Here is a 21,821-nt window from a genome sequence, read left to right as displayed (position 1 = left end):
TGTAAGCTATCGTCAGCATGCAGTTTTATAAATTTAGTTAGACTCTGCAGCGACCTCGGCGGTAGACTTTTGTTGACTACGAGGTGAGCTCCAGAGAAATGGCAACGCGGCCTAAGCAAAGTCTGCTGCTACTACTTATTGTTGCCCGTGGCGACTCCCCAAAAATATGCCGCCCAAGCACCCAATATCATGAGAATCACTGCTCCGAAACAAGTCATGCTTACTCTGCCATTTCTCTCCGCATATTCATTGTTTTCAAAGTCCTCTTTTCTCTTGTTTATCAAGTGTCCCTTTGTCAACCGTTGCTTTCTCGTCCATTGCAGTCGACCGAGAATAATATCAAAGTAGGCCCAAACGAGCATGATGAGCCCGACAACTACGGAGCCTGCTGACAAGAATACGTAGACAATGACGACTCTGTCATAGCTATTGTGGTCTTGATCCTGAATAACACCCGTGAGAACCCTGATTATGATGTTCATGCTGTTGTTGATGGCGTTCTTGATGGCGTAACCCGACCCGAAAACTTCCTGGTAGAACATGGTTGTCCGTATGCTGTCAATGATGACTGTTGGGCCCAATGACGAGGCAAAGGCATATACACCAAAACTAGCCGCTGTTCCCGTGACAGTCGGACCCCATGCTGCCAGGCACATGGACAGCAGCATGCCAGCGCCGCAAACCGTCATGATGGTAACTCGGTGGCCAAAGACGTCGATGAAGACACCCAACACGGGGACCAAGAAGAAGCCAAGATACTGAGACATGGCCGAGTACCATCCCGCCGTTTCGGCCGACACTTTGAACCGCTGCTCAGCGAGTTCGGTAGCATTCTGGGTAAATACAGACGCCGTCGATGTCTGGAACAGAGTGAATGCAGCAACTAGCCAAAAGGGCCAAGGCAGCCGCAGCATCTTGGACCACTCAAACTTTTTATTGCGCTCGGTTAGCCTCTCTCCCGTTGCAGGATCCTTCGTCCCGGCATAGTGCCTCTCACACCAGCGGGTAAACTGCCAAAATACAAGGGTTGCGGCATTGGTAAACAGGTTCATGAAAACCGCGCACCAATACACCCACTTGAAGTCTCCCGTCTTGACGGCAATCACGTTCGCCGTGGCTTTTCCCACAAACCCACCAATCTTGCCCAGCCCGAGCTCAAAACCCAGCGTGGAAGCGAATCCATTCGATGGTGCGAACCAGGAGGAGAAGACTTTGTACTGGGCCACCTGGGTAGCAATGTCTCCCAAGGCCTGGACAATGACGCCGAAAATCATGAATTTATAGCTGCGAACGGTTGTAGCGGCAGCTATCAAGATTGCGCCGACGCTGTAGATGGCATTTCCCCAAAGCATTGCACCTACACGCGTTAGACGAAGAAATTTGTATCAACCTCTTGAGTAGACTTACTTGCGCCGCCGATGCGGTCCGTCACAACGCCACTCACGAGAATCAGAGCAGTCTTCATGAAATCTTCGCTTGCTTCCAAAACAGCATATTGGGCGTTGTTGATATGCAGTTTCTTGGCTTCTCTTAGCACAGCCTACAGCTCGGCTTTCCTCACGGCCGTCCAACGTACCTTCTTAATGGTGCTCTTCATGGCTCCGGTGACGCCGCTGCTCCAGTGCGATCCGAATACAATCAGACTGACGAGCACGACGGCCAAAATCTTGATCCGCCATGGGATTGTCTTGTCTTTGCTCGACACACTTGTTCGCTCATCACTGTTCACCAAGACCTCGTTTGCCGTGGCACCTGCTTCCTTCTTCGGATCCATGGTTTCAAGCCCACTAGCAAAGTCTTGAATAGATGGAGGACGAGGAGAGCAAGGAAAAAGCAGTTTGCCGGATGGCGCTTTTATTATCAGATTGATAAGATAGGGTGGATCAGCCGTACTAGCAAGGTTAATTTAGCCGCTGGGTCGAGAAGGTCTCCGACTCCAGCGCTCGATGATTTCCAGGACAGGGATGTGAGCAAGGTTTTTCCACGTGGAACAGAATTTGGTCGGTATGCCAATGTTGATTGGCCTTGTTTGCCCCGGCGCGCCGCGGAGTGGACGGCCGGGCGAAGGGAAAAATCGCTCAAGTCCACTTTGGCTGTGTGAGGGAGATGCGATGGGCTCGAAATACCCTTTCTCGGCCCCTTGCATGGGCTTTGTGTTACTGATTTAGTCGTAATGCCAATGGTGAGCCTACGTAATTAAGTCACATGTGCACTCTTCTCTTTCACACGCGCTAGCCGCGTCGACTTTTATACTCGGCTTAATACTTTTTTTTATGCTGAGATTGTCGGACAACGTCCGGATATCTCTGGCGCCACGAATCAAGGTCAACTATGTACATAATGTAGTCGGTGGATAATTCATCCTGACTCAATCATTGTGAACCAACAAGGCTTTGCTTTTGGTCACGCCTCGGCTAATGGGTTTCCAGCGAATCGTCATCCACATGAGGAACTCCTAGCTCGTTCAAGTCCTGGCACCAGCTTGCTGCTGAGTCTTTTTCGATATGAATCCGTTGTGGCTGCACTAGAGATGTCGAAGTGGTGAAGATGTGCAACGGTTCTTGCGTATACTTGGGACGGAGTCCATCTATTGGGAGCTGTATGCATGAGCGCTGTAACCTATATCACCCTATAATATAATAGACACACATTTAAGCTACTATACTCTCGTATGTAATTTACGTGTAATTAAATGAAAATCGTAATATATTATTATTTTCGCGTTTTTTTCGCGTTAAGTTATAACTTAATTAAAGGTATTATAATATACGAGATTTTTAGTAGCGTATAATAAGATAGTTATAATAAATTTTTCTCTTCTTTAATATTATTAACTATATTATTAAATTTATTAATATAATTAATTAAGCTCTTAAATACCTTTATTATAATTATTTCTATTATTTTATAATTATTAAAATAATTGCTTTTATTTCTTTTATTAATTATTATAATAATTCTATTATATTAAGTAGTAAAGCTTATAATTACGTATTATATGTCTTTATAATAACCCCTTAAATAACTTAAATTAATAGCTAGCTTAATAGAATATATATATTTTAAATAAAATACTAGAAATCGCGTTTTTAAATAAATTAAGCTCTTTTAATACTATTATTACTTAATACTATTAAATTTTAAACCTATTATTAAGCGCGTTTTTTAAAAATAACACGTTATTATTTTTTTATATGTAGAATATACTAAAAGATATAGGTTATAAAGTCCTTAACTAAATTAGGCTAGTTATATGCATATAGCGCTTATATATATAGCTCCTAATAGATAGACTCCTTAGGACGTCCTCGTCTAGACCACTGCGCATTTATACCATGGTACACCAGCGTGCCACGCCGGGGGGGGATAATAAATATACTTTATTTATCCTCAATGTATTCTCTTGACTAAATGCTGTGAATAAACATCCAAGTACCCGCTGTGCGTAGCAATGCTTCATCTATGGCTCGAACGGTCCGTTGGAATCGGCCCTTGACCGAGTCTGTCCGCTACGTAATGGCGGTCTGTTTTTACTTGATTAACGAGCTTATGGATCCAAATTGTAAGACTTTAGGTAACTAGCTAGAGTCTTAAAATTGAGATCGTTAGATTAGCTAAAGCTGAAAAGTTTAGATGACCTAATCAACAACCTAGGCGGCCTTGACAAGAAAGGCTATAGTGCCTGCTATCGATTTCATAAAGTGTTTGATCCCAACCGATAGGTCTCATTCACATAGCATCATAGACCTGAAGATAAGGGTTAGTTTGGATATTAGATGAGACTTCTTAAGTTTTATAAATTACAAGCTGCTCTGAATCGCGAGAATAAAGGTACAATAAACTAATTAGAATTATAAAGCGCGCTAATATGCAACAGTAAATTTTTTTTTTTCGCAAAAAAAAAGCTACTACCTGCTTCGAAAATAACGAATAGAGATGTGTTCCCATAGTCCAGCATTCATACTCATTTAATATCTTAATAATCATGCACAACCCTAACCCTCAGGTACTGTCGGTGCGACTGCCCAGGCTTGGTAACATGATAGGTGAAAGATAACCACAACACCTATCTGCAGCACTCATCTCCAAAATAGCTTTGGGTTCGACTACCAAAAGCACAAGCGGCCAGTCAGGCAGCGGAATCGGATGTATATTTGTCTCAACAGCCTAACGCTCGAGTTGGATATCGGGTGTTAATAACTAGGGTCCTATAACGATCTAACATAGAGGCCTATGAGAATGGGAAGGCAGGTAGAGGAATTCGAGGAGCATGTAAAGCGCCTGACAAAAAAGTACACGATATTACCGTAGATCGTGCGCGTTTACGTGGAGTTCAACCAACTCGACGCATTTTAACTTCAAACTAAGGCCATTTAGCGGGGAGTTATTCGTTGATCTCTTGGGGAAATCGGAAAAAAAGGTATTATTAGTTTCTCCATGAGTAATTAAAGGACCTACCCTTTTTTGACTTATTTTTTTCGATACTCTTACTAGCAGGTTATCTTGCGAATAGTCGCATTAAGCGTCCTGTTCCATGTTATTTTACAAAGAATATGAAACATTAACAGTTTAACCAGAGACATAACTTGGAAGAGCAGACTTAGGAACATGATGGCTTAATTAGACCTGATCGAAATTTACCTTCAAACAACATGGTTATTTGCCAGAGAGCCAAAAGGGGACACTTGTAAGCCGGGTATTGCGATAAGGGCTTAGTAAAGGGCTTGAGGTTATCAACTCAGTTGATCCAATAAGAGCATTTAGTGCAAAGGTCATTAGTTTTCCTCAAGGCCTAGGCGACGAAAGACCTCTATTTATATAAGAAGTCGCTAACAGCCTTGTGCCCCACGTCTCGTAATTATAGATCCCGTGTAACCGTGTAGCCCGTGTAATATTGGGAATATTTAGCTGCCCCATTTCCGGCGTATTAAGTAGTAGCTATCGCGTTAAGGTTATAAAGCGAGTCCATCTATTAGGAGCTATATGCATGAGCGCTGTAACCCACATTACCCTATAATATAATAAACATATATTTAGGCTACTATACCCTTGTATATAATTTACGTGTAATTAAATAGAAATTATAATATATTATTATTTTCGCGTTTTTTCACGTTAAGTTATAATTTAATTAAGGGTATTATAATATACGAGATTTTTAGTAGTATATAATAAGATAGCTATAGTAAATTTTTCTCTTTAATATTATTAACTATATTATTAAATTTATTAATATAATTAATTAAGCTCTTAAATACCTTTATTATAGCTATTTCTATTATTTTTTAATTATTAAAATAGCTGCTTTTATCTCTTCTATTAATTATTATAATAATTTGTTATATTAAGCGGTAAGACTTATAATTATATATTATATATCTTTATAATAACCCCTTAAATAGCCTAGATTAATAGCTAGCTTAATAGAATATATATATTTTAAATAAAACATTAAAAATCACGTTTTTAAATAAATTAAGCTCTTTTAATATTACTATTACTTAATATTATTAAATTTTAAATCTATTATTAAGCGTATTTTTTAAAAATAACACGTTATTATTTTTTTATGTGTAAAATACATTAAGAGGTATAAGTTATAAAGTCCTTAACTAAATCGAGCTAATTATATGCATACAGCGCTCATGCATATAGCTCCTAATAAATGGACTCCATAAAGCAGATCGAGAGCCAAGAGCGCATACTTGTAAGCTGGGACATTCGGCCAAGGGCCACTAACTACCTAGGTATTTATGGGTCTTTTTGTTAGGGCCCACACAATCACGTGTGAGGCACCATATTGCTGTTGCTACGCTGGCACTCTCTAGCTAGCCCTTTTCCTCTGATACATGATCAAGCTCTTCACTTCTTTTAGCTCTCTTGCAATACAACTTGTCGGTTGCATCACGAGCTCTTGTGACCTCGCTGTAGCTCTCTTCCGCGGTCCCTGACACTTTTTGCTCCATGGCCTAGTGATTAGACCGATAACCACTCTGACATGTCGGAACGAGGGCGTCAGATAGATTTGGACAGGAAAAGTCCTTACAAAGTGATATTCCCCATCATTTCACTTTCTAGCATCCCGCAGCGATGACGCGATCTGTCAGATGCCTCGTACCTTGTCAGTATTGGAGCCCGCACAGGGCTCTTGCTCGTCCAGGCCTGTACTTGCGCAAATGCAGAGTCTCTAAAAAGTACCCGAATCTCGAGAGGAAGCACGAGTGGCCGTATTCCTTCTAGCAACACATGAATGTCCTCGTTTTGTCGGACGAGGACGGCAAGATAATATACGAGCCGAAACATACTCTTCAGTCACCGACTCACATACACCCCGTCAAAAATCTTTCACGGTTGCGATTGAGCACTGCCTCGAGCACTAATTTCATCCCTTCACGGTGTCAATCCTGCTCTCTCCCACGTTTTGACAGCTGTTTGATAACGGCAGCAGGATCCGAGACGGTGGCAAATCCACATAATTATTATGAGCGCCCTGCACGAGTGCTACACTGGTTGCAAGCTCGTGATATTGCCGTGTTCTTGCTGTCGAGGCCGTCGATTGTGTCTTTCTGTATTGCAGACTTTTCTCATAAAAATGATATGGCTTAGGGGGCGCATCCTCCATGCACGGGCGTAAGCATGCATCATCAGCCCAGAACCACAGTCTCGTGTCAAGGTACAGAACACGACGGAAATGGTGCTCACGTGGTCAGTAACTTGGCATTTGACAATCAAGGAAGGGCTCTACTTTCCATTAAACTTTAGTCTATGCTACCGGGTCTGAGCCGATCCGCTCACTAGTGCGTCATACTTCCAAACCAAGAAATTTGAATTCCTTGGCGGCCATCACAAAGCCTCAGTGATTTTAGCCTTCGCATTCTTTCTATGAGTGTAAAACATTCATCCTAAAGATCCGGAACAACTTGTTGACTGGGCTGCTAGCTTGTCCGTCGCCAACTTGATATGGCACCTGGGTGAATTGGAAATATCCTACCATATGGCGAGGCCTACAAGAAGCGAGATTTCATCCTGCCAAGGAGATATTCTCACAACGCTGAATACGGAAAAAGTTCCCCAAAGTTGTCCTCCATCCGTCACGCTCGTACGTGTGGCTTTTGGATTCGTCAAAGGCATGCCACGGTTGGTTTTGGCACAGTTGGAGCAACGGATCGAGTTTAAATACTAGGTGAAGATGTAGAGTATAATATTATGATTTCACAAATACAACGAGTGTTTTGTATGCCACTCAGCTCCAATACAAGCCAGCAGGGGAATTTCTTTAGCCAAAGCCTATACACTTAGACGCGGCATCGGTGCCACGCCAACTGCCCATGGCGTCACATCTCCATGTCCAACATACGTTGGAAGCTTGAGGCTAGCGTAGTTAACTTTGAAAGTATTTTCACGGCATATTATTTTCATCTTGCCAAGGAAACTTGAGGCCTTGTCTCTTGCATCTAAATGTATAAGATCCGGCATGCCACGAATTACACTCGTTTCTTAGACACTGACGCGACTCGTACTTCATCTTGGTTTCTTGGAAATTACTCAAACCTGAGCCTCCCAGTTGACGACGACAACAGCCCCATGATGGGATTGAAAGAGCGCTTCGTGACCTTGACTAGGTCGTGGTCCGCTGCCGACGAAGATGGCACAGAAGCTCCCGCCTCTCCGCCCAGAAACGAGCTGCGCTTCCGAAAACAACACAGGTGGGATCCGTTCCTTGACAACGAGAGGCTCGAAAGCAGCGCCGATGGTGGCGAGAGTGCTCCGGCCGCCGACGAAGCGATCCAAGATGACTCGCCGTATCCCGAAGTTCGCGCTTCGGTAAGTTGCAATCCAGCACAAACATTTCCGTCAACAAACTCACCCCAGCCCGTGTTGTAGGTTCCCCCTACCGACGATCCCGACATGCCCGTCAACACGATCCGCGCCTGGTTCCTGGGAGTCATTCTCTGCACCATCATCGCGGCGTGCAACGTCCTCCTGTCCCTCCGCCGCCAGTCGACATCCATTTCTCCCACAGTCGTCCAACTAGTTGCGTACCCGTAAGTGAAGCCATCCGCCCCCGTTGACGAGGAGCAAAAGCTGACAGCAAGTCCGTGGCAAAGAATGGGCGTCGGCCTGGCCAAAATCCTGCCCACGACCGTGTACAGAGTCTTCAGCCACGAGTTCACCCTCAACCCCGGCCCGTTCAACGTCAAGGAGCACACCATTGTCACCATGATGACGGCAGCCGGCTCATCCGTCAGCTACGCCGTCGAGATTCTCCTCGCGCAGGAGGTCTTCTACGACCAACACTTCAAATGGGGATTCCAGCTGCTGCTGATAGTGTCCACGCAGGCCATGGGCTTTGGGGTTGCCGGCATCGCGCGGCGGTTCCTCGTCTGGCCGTCCGCCATGGTATGGCCAGCCAACCTGGTGACCTGCACCGTCATGCATGCCCTGCACACGCATGTGCCCGCCGACCCGGCAGTCACCAGCGGCTGGAAGATTGGCCGCTACAAATTCTTCCTGATTGTTGCGCTGGCCTGTTTTGCCTGGACCTGGGTCCCCCAGGTTTTCGCCCAGTTCCTGCAGTACTTTGCGTTTGCGTGCTGGATCGCCCCCAAGAACGTGGTTGTCAACCAAGCCTTTGGTGCCTTTACCGGCCTCGGAATCATGCCCATCACCTTCGACTGGCTCACCGTCTCGTCGTGGCTGGACAGCCCCCTCGAGTCCCCTGCCTTTGCCATCTTCAACGTTGCGTTTGGTCTTCTCGTTTGCCTGGTCGGGGCCGCTGGCCTCGTCTGGGCCGGCCCGGATTACTACAGATATCTTCCTATTTCGTGAGTGTTCCCCCCCACGGAGGACTCCTGGAGCCGCAGACGCGTTGAAGCTGACTTGTTTGTCATCAGTGCCAACAGCAACTTTGACCGTTATGCCAGCGTGTACAACACCAGTCGCATCTTGAACGCCAACTTTACCATCAACGAGGGGGCCTATCATGAGTATTCGCCGATTCTCCTCGGAGCAAACTTTTCTCTCTCGTACGGTATGGGCTTCGCCGGCCTCGTCTCAACCATTGTCCATGTCATGGTTTTCTACGGCGGCGACATCTGGAGCCGTGTCAAGGATCCCCAGTATGACGAACCTGACATTCATCTCAAGCTCATGAGAAAATACAAGGAGGCGCCGCAATGGTGGTTCGCCGCCGTCTTCTCCATATCTTTTGCCTTTGGCATGATTGCCTCGCAGGCCTGGCAGACGCATTTGCCATGGTGGGCCTACATTGTCTGCATCATCATCGGCGCCGCCCTCTTCATCCCCATTGGCATGGTGCAGGCCATTACCAACCAACAGACCGGCCTCAACGTCGTCACAGAGATGATCTTTGGGTACATGTGAGTTTCCGGCCAAGCCCCTTGTTTTACTTGAGAGCACACCAACTCACACGCCTGCAGGCTGCCCGGCCGCCCCGTTGCCATGATGCTCTTCAAGTCGTGGGGCTACATGCTGTCAGCCAACGGCCTCAACTACATTTCCGACATGAAAATCGGCCACTACATGAAGGTGCCTCCCCGGAGCATGTTCGCCGCCCAGGCCTTTGCCGTCGTCTGGCTTGCCCTCGTGCAAACCTGCACGTACAACTTCCTGCTCGGCAACATCAAGGGCATCTGCACCGAGGACCAAGCCCAGGGCCTGACGTGCCCCAACGCGCGCACCTTTTACAACTCCAGCGTCATTTGGGGCGTCATTGGTCCCAAGCGCGTCTTTGGCCTGGGCGGCATCTACTCCTGGATCAACTGGTTCTGGCTCATCGGCGCCGCCCTGCCCGTCATCCAGTACCTCGTTGCTCGCAGATATCCCCGCAGCTTTGTGCGATTCATCGTCTGGCCGGCCGTCTTCAGTGCCAGTAGCATCGTCCCCCCTGCCACTCTCTACTTCCTTACCCCCTGGGTCATTGTCGGTCTCTTTTTCAACTGGTACATTCGACGCCGATACTTTGGCTGGTGGACGCAGTACACCTACGTTCTCTCCGGTGCGCTCGACATTGGCTCGCGCATCTGTGCCGTCATAATTGCCCTTGCGCTTGGCTTGGGCAACGTCCCTGACCTGGAGTGGTGGGGTAACTCGGTTCCTTTTGACACTTTGGACTTCGAAGGAACGGCCGTGACCAAGGCGTTTGTCAAGAATGTGACGAAGCCTCTGGGTCCTTCTATTTGGTAGATGTCGCCGCGGGGGGTCAATGGGTGATGCTTCGCAACCACGCCGGATTGAAGGCCAGTTGTAATATAATAGCGTGTTATAGAAAATATGGTGGTCTTCGGCATGTTTGTCAGGGCCTGCCCTGAAAAGTAATTTAGTTCAGTCAAAATTTTGCCTTGTTCGCTGAAGTCAATTTTAAATTTGTCAAGACCAAAAGACATCCAAAGGATGTACTCTGAGAAAACTTGGTAAGAAAGACGAACAGTTCGCCATATGCCAAATCCATTTTATTTATTGTCAATCGAGACCGTGCAGCCCAAACGCCAATGCAACACACACAACTCAAAATATATCCTGCCCGCTGTGTCATCATGATCAGAAACCTACCATTGTCTCGTGCCACTTTTCCATCTCCAGGGACTATACATCACCTTCTTCCACGGCCACTGCCGCCAGGCATACCGGGCATACCAGGCATTCCACCTCCCATCCCCATCTGCCTCATCATCGCCTGCATATCCATACCGCCAGGCATGCCGCCTCCTCCACCAAGCATCTTCATCAGCGATCCCATGTCAGGCATACCGCCTGCGCCGCCCGCGCCGCCCATGCTCTGGAGTCGCTTCTGCATTGCGGCCATCTGCTGGGCTTTGTTGCCGCCCCCCATGGCTTGCTGCGCGCGCTGCATGTTCTTCATGTTGCCGCCCATCTTCTTGGCCATGCCGGCCATCATGCGCTGCTGCGTAAGCAGATCTTCCACTTCGCGTACAGACGTTCCTGAGCCGCGAGCTATTCTGGTCATTCGCGTGGGTTGCTCAATGAGAATCTTGCCATCCGAGTCGAGTTCCTTGTCCGTCATGGAGTCGCAAATGTAAATCATGCGCTTGAGCTTGGCGCTGCCCTCTTCGTCGTCCATCCCCTGCATCATATTGCTCATGCCAGGGATCATGCCAGCCATTTTGGACAAGGGTCCCATCTTCATAATATTGGACAGCTGGTCACGGAGATCGCGGACCGTGAAGATGCCTTCCTGTATGTGCTTGATGGTGTCCTTTTGGTTGAGGTTTAGCGACTGGACGTGCTCTACTAGACCGGCCATGTCGCCCATGCCCAGCAGTTTCTGCACGAACTGCTGCGGGGCGAAGCGCTCCAAGTCCAGCATGTGTTCACCGGTGCCGATGAACACAATGGGTGTGTGTGTTGCCGCCACGGCTGAAATGGCACCACCACCATGGGCATGGCCGTCCGTCTTGGTGATGATGATGGCTCCGAAATCAGCCGCCTCCTTGAACGCCTTGGCCTGCGACTCTGCCTGCTGACCGATCGAAGCGTCGAGAACCATGATGGTTTCGTCGGGGCGAATCGCCGTCTGGATATCAATCATTTCCTGGAACAGTGCCGACTCCTGACGATGTCTACCCGAGGTATCAACAATAATCACATCAAACTTCTCCTTCTTGAACTGGTCCACTCCCGCGCGCGCCACGGCCGCGGGATCCGTTTCCGTGAGGGAACCGTAGTATGGAATCTTGGCCTTTGTCGCATTCTGCTTTAGCTGGTCAAACGCACCAGCTCGGAAAGTATCCGCGCACACCAGACACGCCCGGAACCCCCTCGTTTGATAGTGTCGCGCAAGCTTGGTACACGTCGTTGTTTTACCGGCACCCTGAAGACCAACAAACATAATAACATTTGGCTTGCCCTTTTTTGGCTTGAACGGCTCGGCGTGCGGGTCGACTAATTGGACGAGTTCGTCGAAGACGGCTTTTTGGATCAGGCGTTTCTTGTTGACGGCGGGCGGGAGGTCTTTGAAGTTGACTGTGCTTTTGATAGATTTTCGAAGCTGCATGACGAGTTTCACATTGACGTCGGCTTCGAGCAGGGCGGAGCAGATCTCTTTCAGCATGTTGTCGAAGGCCTAAACTCGGTCGACAGTTAGATCAGCATAATTCACTGTTGCGCCTCCATCTGAAGAGGCTTGTGCGCGGCTCACCTTCTCATCGAGATTCTGGTCCCTCGTTAGGTTGGTGACCGCCGCATTGATGCGGCGGCCGAGATCTTGAAGAACCATGGCGGCAAGAGTGTCGAGACCACTTGAGAGTTGTCGTCGTGGCAATGTTGAACCACGTAGCAGCTACGTAGATGTGTGGAGGCGGGGCATTTCGGTGGGTTGTCGGCAAAAGCATCAATAATTTCCCGGCGGGTAGTGGCAGCTACCCTGGAGCCCGCGCCATTTTTGACTGACCATGTTTGCGAGTATATCAGGAAAGAATGGAATGAATAGTGATTTTATACGCGTAAATATGCACTAGAACTTGGCTATCTTTTCTATTTACTCGTTTTCAAAGCCACGTTGCAAAACAATCAGAATGCTGCCGATTGCCCCCGGGAACGGGTCTATTTGAGCGATACACGAACACGCCGTTTGCCTTTTGGGCGGTAGTAGTGGGCGTACTATACAGAGGTGAAGCTCACCAAAGACACAGACCGGATGGTAGCAGTGGCTGGTATTACGGATCTCTTTCGCCCCTCCTTTGGAGAACATTGGTTGGGCATGTGGCGTGTCTTCATGCCGCTAGAACTGCTGTGGAAAATCTCAAATACGTACTCTCAACGGCCACCAACGGCGCGAGCTGGTCATGGCTGTCTCGAGGGAGCAGTGTCGTACGTCAACTGCACGTTCAAGTATCGCCGAGGCATCCTATACATGGACTTGATCGGCGTAGAGCCTGGAAGTGAATACAGCAGGCGGCTTCGCCTATCGGCGCCTCTATTGCGAGCCAAGTGGTACGGCCGGGCGTGAAAGCGAGAATGGTGTTTTCTGTCCAAGATTGAGGGAGAGACCAAGCGAATGTCGTACCGTGGGATACCGACGCCCCCTTAAGTTTATGGCGAGATTTACTTTGATCTCTGGGATGGCGGGCCGCCAGGCGACACCTTCTGCGTGAGTATCCAGCTAAACAAGGAGTACGACCATGGAAAGATGCTGGGACTAGTAGTGCGAGAGGCGGAGGACGGCATGTTTGAGCGGCTGGGGGTTTTCAAAGATGCTATGTCGATGATTGAGCCTTTTTTTGGAATCATATTGTGTTTCCCGGAGGCAAATAGTCCTTGTTTAAGATCTGCTACGATGTGCCGAGGGGAATCTATTATCCTTCGTCGACTTTTACGCCAGCAATGCGCTACGGCATGGACATGATCGCCGGCAATGTTATAAGGAGCTTTAATATGATGTGACTGCGGGTCGCAGGATGCACCGCGTACCATGTCAAAGTGCAACCCCCCCTATACTACTCTCTCTGGTCCGGTCAGCGAGGACCTGTGGCCATGGTTCATCGAGAACCGACGCCGCCGGTGACCCGATCTGGCCCGCCAATCTTGACGTCAACTGTGACTCACATAACCACCCTTCTCCGATATTATCAGACACTTCCCAATAGTGATGTGGACTTGGACTTCAGACTTGTGAGACAATACAGATGCCCTGGTGGAGCTTTGTGCTTTGGCCTATCATCAGATAAACAAGAATTTTGAACGTCTTGTGTAGACTTTTGCTCTTACTGGCAATTCTGAAGCTAGTCATCAGTATTGTGAGAATCAGCTCATTGTTCCGGGAGCTAAATTACAGCCGGTATCGGCCTTGAGAAACACCAGCAATTATTACTATACACAAAACGTTTCAGAAGCCCTGTTGCCGCATCGTTCATGCTAGTACGGGCTTTAGAATCGACCCAATATTACGTCTAGTCGGTGTATACCATCTCTTCTGTATATGCGATATAATCGAGACGCCAAGCTCTTGTCTATCTTTTCGGTGTATACCATCTAGCCGGCATTTATCACCATGTCGGAGATATCGGAAGTTGTTGCGAATGTGTCACACGAAAAAATACCAAAAAACGGGCGTGGCCACGCCACGGTATTTTGTGTGTTATACACCCTTATATTCTCTGCGACACACCCCCTAGCTCTAGTAGACTCGTATAGCTAGAGCTATGCAAGCTTCAGATCCTAAATGGTACACGGTCGTGTGTAATAGGCATCTTACACCGCTACGGCTCAACTATCTCCATATCTAGGACGGATAGCAGCGTTATGTAGGGTTTTTACAACATCTGGGGTTCAAATGTGGCCTGTAATGGGGTTTAAACTCAGCAGGTTAGGGTCAAAGTAATTTTTAGGCAATCCGGAAGTTCCAGGGCTTAGCGTGCCCTCCCGGGCTCATAACTGTCACACGAAAAAATACCAAAAAACGGGCGTGGCCACGCCACGGTATTTTGTGTGTTATACACCCTTAAGTGGGGTATCGAGCGCCCTTAAGGACTGCCCATGGCAACTTGAACATCTTTTGATTCATGTACATCTTTAAAAAACGACAAACCTAAAAAGCAGTTTGGTTAGTGAATCAACATCTCGCCAAGTTCACGCTTCTGCAATGGATTCAACCTCGGCTGCACCTTATACGCCTCCCCCGGAGAACGCCATGGCCGGCGTACCGGCTCACATCGTCGACTTGCTCAACAGACTTCACGCCGAGTCTTTGGACCAAGAGTCCAAAATCACCCGAAATGATTTCAAGGACCGCACAGTGCACGAGGTAATGCGCGACAAGTTCATCGCTCTTGACCTAGACAAGGCGCAATATGTGTACGCTCTGTGTCGCGCTACCGGGGCGAGAACCATTGTCGAGGCCGGCACCTCGTTTGGCGTTAGCACCATCTATCTCGCTCTCGCCGCTGCTGCCAATGCTGCTGGTGGAGGCAAGCCGGCGAGAGTTATCGCGACAGAACATGAGCCGAACAAGGCGGCCAGGGCCAGGGAGAACTGGGACAAGTGTGGCAAGGAGGTGGTTGACGTTATTGACCTCCGCGAGGGGGACTTGAGAGAGACACTCAAGGAGAACCTTGAGCAGGTGGACTTTTTGCTTCTGGATGGTGAGTCTTTGTTCTCCAACGACCAAAAGCCAACCGGGTGCGAGGCTAATTGTTGGGACAGTTTGGACTCCGGTGGTCCTCTCGACGCTGCAGGTCGTTCAGCCCAAGATGAGGCCTGGAGCGGTTATCATCTCCGACAACACAATCAGCTCGGCCAAGGGATACAAGGACTTTTTGGAGTATATGCGTGGTCCGGAGAGTCCGTTCATTAATCTCACCCTGCCGTATGAGAACGGTCTGGAGATGAGCATTTACGTGCCGAAGCAGTCGTAAACCACCAAGTACTGCCAATTTACTCACTTGAAAATGATGTTTCATATTATATGCGTCGCCTCGGCACCAAAATAAATCAATTTGTGTATAAACATGAGCTCCCATGTTATTGACAGTATCCTATGCAACCTGGCAGGATAACTTTAGGCAAAACTATCATTATTGAGCCAAGGGCATCAATGTGTTTGCATTATTGAAAATATGCAGATTAATTCCGTGATGCATCCTCTTCAACGGCATCGGCCATGTCTCCCAGCGTCTCAAACTTCCAATCATAAATCTCATCCATTCTGTTCCCCATTACTGCGCCTGGCCTCACAATCCAACTTGACTTGATTCCCGTCTTTTTCGCGGGTTGATGATCGTGGAACTGGCTCTGCGCCGTTTGTATGATCTGGTCCTTCTCGGCGCCAAACCTGTCCTTCACCTGGCGGACCATGTATTCAAAGTTTCGAATATCAGGCTTGTAACTGCCGACATCCTGGGCCGTAATGATGAGATGGAAAGGAAAGCCCTGCAACGGTCCCGCGTTGGTCCTTGCGAACGATTCGCGATCCACGTTGGACAAGATGACGAGCTTGTAGTGCCTCGAAAGGCGGCTCAGGGCGGCCACTGAGTCGGGGAATGCGGGCCATTTGCCGACTGATGCGCCGAAAGTCTCGCTTTCTTCTGCGCTCGGCTTCTTTAGACCCAATCTAGCGGCAACTTTGGGGTGGACGGCGGTCAAGACTTTGTCGTATGGCAAGTCTGGCGTCTCGGCTTGCTGGGCGGCTTCGCATTCGTGGTAGACTGCGAGAAGCTCCTTTCGTGACAGTGCGGCATTGTTGGCCTCTAGGAGAGGTTGCAGGGCGTTGAGGACGCCGGTTTCCCAGTCTACTATGGTGCCGTAGCAGTCAAAGGTGAGGACTTTGTAGTCGGAGAGCTTGGCCATTGTTGACTATGGAAACGGTGATGTTACTTGTGAGGGGTAGATGAGATGGACGGAAGTGAATGTTGAGAATAGCGGTGTCCTGGTATAATACAGACTTCAAGACAGACGTGTTGAGGTCATGGTTTGGACATGTCGGTGCATGGAATCTTTGGGAAGGAGTATTCAGCCCTTCGAATGACAAGCTGACAGCCAACAACTACAGATCACAGGTTTGTCTGACGCCCTGCCTCCATCCGCCAAGCCTTGCCCCACCAGGAAATGGGGAACTGAGTGAGTGACTCCGATGTTGCCAGCCGAGACCCGGTCCAAGATCCGGTTCCGGTTCCGGTCCCGGTTCCGGTCCCAAAGCTAGAAAGTGCAACACGCTGCCGCATTGAAAAATCTCAACCGGACAGTGTACTGCAGTATTGCGGTGATCTGTAAGTTGGGCGGGTTAGTATTAGACGTGAAGTCGGCTACGGAGGGTTTGAGGTATACGTATTCGAGCCATCTCCAATTGGCATTGGACACTACTACCGCACCAGCGACTACCAGGGCAAGAGACTAAAAGCGGTTGAGGTGATAGTGACTTCTATTGCGCCGAAAGAAGAAGTATTTGGTTAAACCACATACAGGAATGCCGCACACGCAAATCGTGTCGTAGACGAAGACATTCCCTCGCTGCGTCGCCTTCCGCATATCTACAAACGCACCACCGGCTTTAGAGTATAAACTCTGCTAGCCAACACTGATAACATGCTCGCCGTACTCTAGACCATCAATTTATGCTTCCCTAGGCCCGTCCAAGTATACTGTTACGCTGCCAATCTGCTGGTCGATCAGGCCGTGGCATTCTAGCGCCCGCGGGTGTCATTTTCCCACAGCAGCTTTTCCGTCCGGAATATGTCAAACCACGAGAGTTGGATGTCAAGTACTATGCTCTAGAGGAAGTGCTTTTATGTACTGAAACCAGACGCATCACCAGCAAAGCCCACGCACCGGTATGGACTCTAGAGCTGAGCGGCTGGGTCGTGCAACTAGGTTTCCCTGTGAGTAATAATTCATAGTTGGATTTTCCTTCTGTCACAGTTTTATATCTACTCTTTTTGATTCTGCATAAATACATCGTATTTCTTTGGCAAAAACTTTTGTTGATATACCAAACGCCGTGGCAGAGTCATAATAATGCCAAGGGAGAAGTCATACTTGTAACCTAGATGTCGGAGATATTCGGCCAAGTGGCCGCTATTGATGCATCTTTTGGATCCATAAACTGCCAGAGCCGATTACCGTCGTGACATTATGTATGTCATGCTGCACCGACTTATTAGTTTGACTGTCCACGCAAGTCAAGTGGTCCGACTCTACAATTTGTACCACCAATATCAACTGCAAGCATTCGTCCAGTCTCAAGCCGGTTGGAAGTCTGGAAACAAATTATGGTATCCGCGTTGCGTCACCACAAGCTTGGGGCTTCTATGTGCCCATGCTAGGGTCCCTTTGTCTTCCTTGCGGCATTCTCTTTTTGTCAGTGGGTAGCCATCTTCGAAACTCCATTATTTGTGGGCTTTTGAAGTCCATATTGTACAATTTGCCTTTGTTGAAAAAGAGGCCGCTTGGCTGGGGCCCTCACATGGCTGAAGCGGAACGGGGGCTTGAATATTTTGGGGTACTTGGCTTTTGCCACGTGCAAGGTTCAGAAGGTGACATAACCATTCTCACGTGTACTAAATCTTTGAAATGGTGATAAACCTCCGCGTTAACCTCTTTGGCCAGACGTATCTGGATTTCCGGCGCCACTGCTCTCTCTCCGCGTTGCCTAGTATCAGTCAGAATGTTGAAGCACATGCTCCTCCTAATGAAAAAGACTTCGTTTGAAGCACATTACATTATTACGTCATTCTAGGCCGCCCTTCAGAAGGGAAGAAGCTCCAAGCTAAAGCCTTGAAAAGCCCGCAGTTTGTCACGCTCCTTTCCCTTTGCCCTGACCTTCAATGCAGGGCATGGTCGGCTAATGGTCTATGTTAACTGTCGTAGCCATTAGATAAAATGCAAAATGGATGCAGTAAAAATGCGGTGATGCAAACAAAAGTCGTGCGGCGGCTCTGGTGGCATTTCATCATAAGACGACAATGCCAAGTGCCTGTTTTATATGTGTGGAAGGATTGCATTTCCAACCACGCGGTGTATCTCAGAAACCTGGTATTGGGCCTGTGCGGTAAAGGAAATAGAGATCAATACTGCTATCTCATGGTGACCAATAGGGCTCATCTCTTTATAATGTGAGACAGGCTGTGGTTCGATGTCCTGGTGCGTTTCATTAATCCTGACCGATACACAATTGCCATCTATGTATATATTATATCTAACAGCTTGTGAAGTGCTTCCTTATTGTCTCTATCTAGCGTAAGCTAGCACCTACCTGAAATCCCAGCCTGCGTAGCTTCAGGGCTTACGGAGTGCCGGCATAAGCTTTACCAGAATGTACTGCCTGGTGATTCTGTGGCAAGGGCAGGGTAACTGGGCTTGGAACATTTAGTTCAATTCAATCTTTAGTAATCAACTTTAAGGTATCAAAGGTCCTTGGTTTTCCAAGAGGCCTTGAAGGACCAGAGGTCTTTATATATACAAGAAGTCAGTGAGCCCTAGCAGCCTAAGGCAGCTTTTGCCCAGGTCCGACTCCGGGCTCTCGTGATACCTTTCTCTGTTGCTATGTAACCTTTCACATCCGATACATTTATCCAGGCCTTGGCCGTGTGACATATTCTGCATTGCCCGGACTACTACATAATTATGAGTGATTAGAGCCCACCATCCGGGTGTAATTTCTACTACACTGACGTCGAGTGTGATCTAGACTGACTGCTCAACGGCCGATCAGTTCCGAGTGCTCCAATCAGTTCATCCAGGTACTCTCATGGGTGTTACTCTGCAGCTAGAGTGTTGCGGCCGTTATCTTTACCCCGCTTTAATGTAGTATTCGGTTCCGCAATGATTGCCTAACCACGTATCATGTTGTTATTGCAATAGTTCTTTGCATACTCTATGGCATCCATGTCCCAATGAAGCAATTTGACATGTAACGTCTAGTAGATAAATTTAAAAAGGCCTACTTTCACAGTCTTAAAATTGTTGAGCATATAAGTGCCTTTGGCATTTGTCACACGGTTACAGGAGGGCTATGATCACGGGACCTAGGGCAGAAGGCCCTCACCGACGTCTTGTATTTAAAGAGCTCTTTGGTCCTTCGAGGCCTCGAGGAAAACAAACGACCCTTGAAACCAAAGACTGTTATTAGATGAATTGAGCTATTGCTCCAAGCCCTCACTGAGCCCTTGTTACAGCATTCCCTCATACTTCTTGCTCAGGGGCAATATCTGATACGTTCTAACACGAAATCTAATCTACATTCCAATAACGGCTAACTGAGTAATATATCGCTCTCATAGCCCCAGGCCTCTTCTCGCTCAACCGCTGTTCTATCCCTGCACAATGGAGGTCGTCTTTATACTACTTGGAATTGCTTGTGTAGCGCTTTATTTTTTCCTTTATAGCTGTCTCCGAAGCAACACTCGTCTACCCCTACCACCCGGCCCGACGCGCCTACCGATTGTAGGCAATATTCTCTCTTTGCCTCCTAAGGGTGTTCTGGAGTATGAACACTGGCTGAAATTTAAGAACTTATACGGCCCCATCAGCTCTGTTACCGTACTAGGTCAAACTACAATCATCCTTCACGGAAAAAAAGAAGTCGAAGATCTGCTGGAGAATATGTCCACAGAAACCTCAGACAGGCCGCTATCTATCTTCGCTAATATGACTGGATTCGATAGGTTTTTTCGCCTTTAAGCAGTATAATGCGAGTTGGCGCCAGCATCGCAAGATGATGCATCAGTCTCTCGGTACGGAAAAGCTGTCGGCACAATTTGATAGTGTCCAAAATCTGGAATCACGACGACTCCTTCTACGAATACTGGCTGAACCAAGAAACCTTGTTCAACATTTTAAAACGTACGTCAGCTAGTTCTACAAAGATTAATATACAAAATTAATGAATTACTTAGCCAAGCCGCCGCAATCATCCTACGCATAACATATGGCTACGCCATTGAGCCTCACAGCTCGGATCCCTTGGTTAGCATAATTGAGCAGATGATGGATAACTTGTCCAAGACTTTCGTACCGCTTTCATGGGTAGTCGATATAATGCCCGCGCTAAGATTTCTACCTAGCTACATGCCTGGCATATCATTCAAGGCTACGGCCAGACGATGGAACGCAATCAATGATTTGGTTACTCGCGTACCATATTTATTTGTACAGAATCAAATGCTCAAAGAGAACTGCCGTCTATCCCTCGTCTCAAATTTTCTCAAGGACCGCATGGAAAGGGGCGGAGAAGCAAATATCGACCACGACACTGAGAAAGCTATCATGTCAGTAGCTGGACAAATCTACGGAGCCGCTGCAGATACTACCATATCCATCCTGAGCGCCTTTGTCCTGGCCATGGTAATGTTTCCAGAGGTCCAACGAAAGGCACAGAAGGAGATGGATACCATGATTGGAAGTCGACTTCCCGAGTTTAAAGACCGGGAATGCCTGCCATATGTTGCGGCAGTTATCAAGGAGGCTATGCGATGGTTTCCGATTACGCCAATAAATGTGCCTCATGCGGCTAATACCGAGATTCATTATAAAGGATATCGTATCCCCAAAGGATCATGTATAATTGCCTCGAACTGGTGGCTGCTTCGTGATCCTGCGACATACCACGATCCAGATTCATTCACCCCTGAGCGGTTTCTCATACGAAACGAGCCTGATCCTGCGGCTGTCGTATTTGGCTTTGGACGCAGAATCTGCCCCGGTCGATTTTTCGCTGACAGAAGCTTGTTTTTGACAATATCACGCATATTAGCAATATTTACTATTAGCAAGGAAGTAGGAGAGGCTAGGCTTAAACTCACCCCTGGATTGATTGCGCACCCAGAAGAGTTTCCGTTTAAGATTGCGCCTAGGACTCAATTACATGCTGAACTAGTTAAGGATATAGAGAAGAACAGCCCGTGGGAGAAAGGAGATGCTGGGCTCCTTGCAATTCAATAACTAGTAACAGATAAAGACTTCGCCGCTTGGAGGGCCGCTGTTAGTAATACTGTTATGCGTATCGCCAAGAGGCAGCGCATTCTTCTTTGGGGCCTAGCGGTATTTGGTGATTTGAATGAAACGGCTTTTTGACACCGCCGTCACTTGGGTAAATGGGGTTTACAAAGGAGATACTAGTGGTATTTCTTGTCATTTTTATAAAATCAACATAATATCACCAAAGAAGACCATGACTCCGGTATCCAGACCAAGTTCTCATATGTTGACCCCATGGTGCTGAATAATGACCAGGCGGATCCCAGACACAAGCCAGGCTAATCTCTCATCCAAAAGGGCGGGGGGGGCTAGTCTTATGCTAGGCTTAGTGTACTGTCGTGCATGATAAATATCACACAAGGACCTATTAAGCC

The 21,821-nt window shown here is 47.8% G+C and overlaps 9 protein-coding genes across 9 annotated transcripts; 6 read left to right on the top strand and 3 right to left on the bottom strand.

Moving 5' to 3' along the window:
- Positions 1-131: 131 nt before the first annotated feature.
- J3458_019484 (uncharacterized protein) lies at positions 132-1,774 on the bottom strand (the record flags this gene model as incomplete). Its single annotated transcript, XM_007814966.2, has 3 exons — positions 132-1,357; positions 1,408-1,519; positions 1,577-1,774. The coding sequence occupies 3 exons, from the start codon at positions 1,772-1,774 to the stop codon at positions 132-134; spliced, it is 1,536 nt and encodes a 511-aa protein (XP_007813157.2).
- A 4,472-nt stretch (positions 1,775-6,246) lies between these two features.
- J3458_019483 (uncharacterized protein) lies at positions 6,247-6,606 on the top strand (the record flags this gene model as incomplete). Its single annotated transcript, XM_066121521.1, has 1 exon — positions 6,247-6,606. The coding sequence occupies one exon, from the start codon at positions 6,247-6,249 to the stop codon at positions 6,604-6,606; it is 360 nt and encodes a 119-aa protein (XP_065973135.1).
- A 978-nt stretch (positions 6,607-7,584) lies between these two features.
- Positions 7,585-7,884, top strand: J3458_019482 (uncharacterized protein; the record flags this gene model as incomplete). Its single annotated transcript, XM_066121520.1, has 1 exon — positions 7,585-7,884. The coding sequence occupies one exon, from the start codon at positions 7,585-7,587 to the stop codon at positions 7,882-7,884; it is 300 nt and encodes a 99-aa protein (XP_065973134.1).
- A 225-nt stretch (positions 7,885-8,109) lies between these two features.
- Positions 8,110-10,206, top strand: J3458_019481 (uncharacterized protein; the record flags this gene model as incomplete). The annotated part of the gene is made up of 3 exons (XM_007814967.2): positions 8,110-8,825; positions 8,895-9,380; positions 9,441-10,206. 3 exons carry the CDS (start codon positions 8,110-8,112, stop codon positions 10,204-10,206), a joined length of 1,968 nt encoding a protein of 655 aa, XP_007813158.2.
- Positions 10,207-10,357: 151 nt separating this feature from the next.
- Positions 10,358-12,292, bottom strand: SRP54_3 (Signal recognition particle). Its single transcript, XM_007814968.2, has 2 exons — positions 12,179-12,292; positions 10,358-12,103 (listed from the first exon to the last, which is right to left on the bottom strand). The coding sequence occupies exons 1-2, from the start codon at positions 12,254-12,256 to the stop codon at positions 10,613-10,615; spliced, it is 1,569 nt and encodes a 522-aa protein (XP_007813159.1). The 5' UTR covers positions 12,257-12,292; the 3' UTR covers positions 10,358-10,612.
- Positions 12,293-14,668: 2,376 nt separating this feature from the next.
- Positions 14,669-15,392, top strand: J3458_019479 (uncharacterized protein; the record flags this gene model as incomplete). The annotated part of the gene is made up of 2 exons (XM_007814969.2): positions 14,669-15,119; positions 15,181-15,392. The coding sequence occupies 2 exons, from the start codon at positions 14,669-14,671 to the stop codon at positions 15,390-15,392; spliced, it is 663 nt and encodes a 220-aa protein (XP_007813160.2).
- J3458_019478 (uncharacterized protein) lies at positions 15,287-16,510 on the bottom strand. Its single transcript, XM_007814970.2, has one exon. The coding sequence runs from the start codon at positions 16,321-16,323 to the stop codon at positions 15,601-15,603; it is 723 nt and encodes a 240-aa protein (XP_007813161.1). The 5' UTR covers positions 16,324-16,510; the 3' UTR covers positions 15,287-15,600.
- A 3,284-nt stretch (positions 16,511-19,794) lies between these two features.
- J3458_019477 (uncharacterized protein) lies at positions 19,795-20,151 on the top strand (the record flags this gene model as incomplete). Its single annotated transcript, XM_066121519.1, has 1 exon — positions 19,795-20,151. One exon carries the CDS (start codon positions 19,795-19,797, stop codon positions 20,149-20,151), a length of 357 nt encoding a protein of 118 aa, XP_065973133.1.
- Positions 20,152-20,185: 34 nt separating this feature from the next.
- On the top strand, positions 20,186-21,411 carry J3458_019476 (uncharacterized protein; the record flags this gene model as incomplete). The annotated part of the gene is made up of 2 exons (XM_007814971.2): positions 20,186-20,313; positions 20,367-21,411. The coding sequence occupies 2 exons, from the start codon at positions 20,186-20,188 to the stop codon at positions 21,409-21,411; spliced, it is 1,173 nt and encodes a 390-aa protein (XP_007813162.2).
- Positions 21,412-21,821: the final 410 nt, after the last annotated feature.

Source organism: Metarhizium acridum (genome assembly GCF_019434415.1).
Source record: "Metarhizium acridum strain ARSEF 324 chromosome Unknown scaffold_568, whole genome shotgun sequence".
NCBI classification, from domain to species: domain Eukaryota; kingdom Fungi; phylum Ascomycota; class Sordariomycetes; order Hypocreales; family Clavicipitaceae; genus Metarhizium; species Metarhizium acridum.
The sequence above is the reverse complement of the archived record's forward strand: the minus strand, read 5'-3'. Positions and strand labels throughout refer to the sequence as shown.

Coding starts and splice junctions, on each gene's coding strand:
- SRP54_3 (XM_007814968.2), bottom strand. CDS start 12,256: ATGGTTCTTCAAGATCTCGGCCGCCGCATCAATGCGGCGGTCACCAAC. Junction 12,104..12,178: donor ACCAGAATCTCGATGAGAAG/GTGAGCCGCGCA, acceptor GACCGAGTTTAG/GCCTTCGACAACATGCTGAA.
- J3458_019478 (XM_007814970.2), bottom strand. CDS start 16,323: ATGGCCAAGCTCTCCGACTACAAAGTCCTCACCTTTGACTGCTACGGC.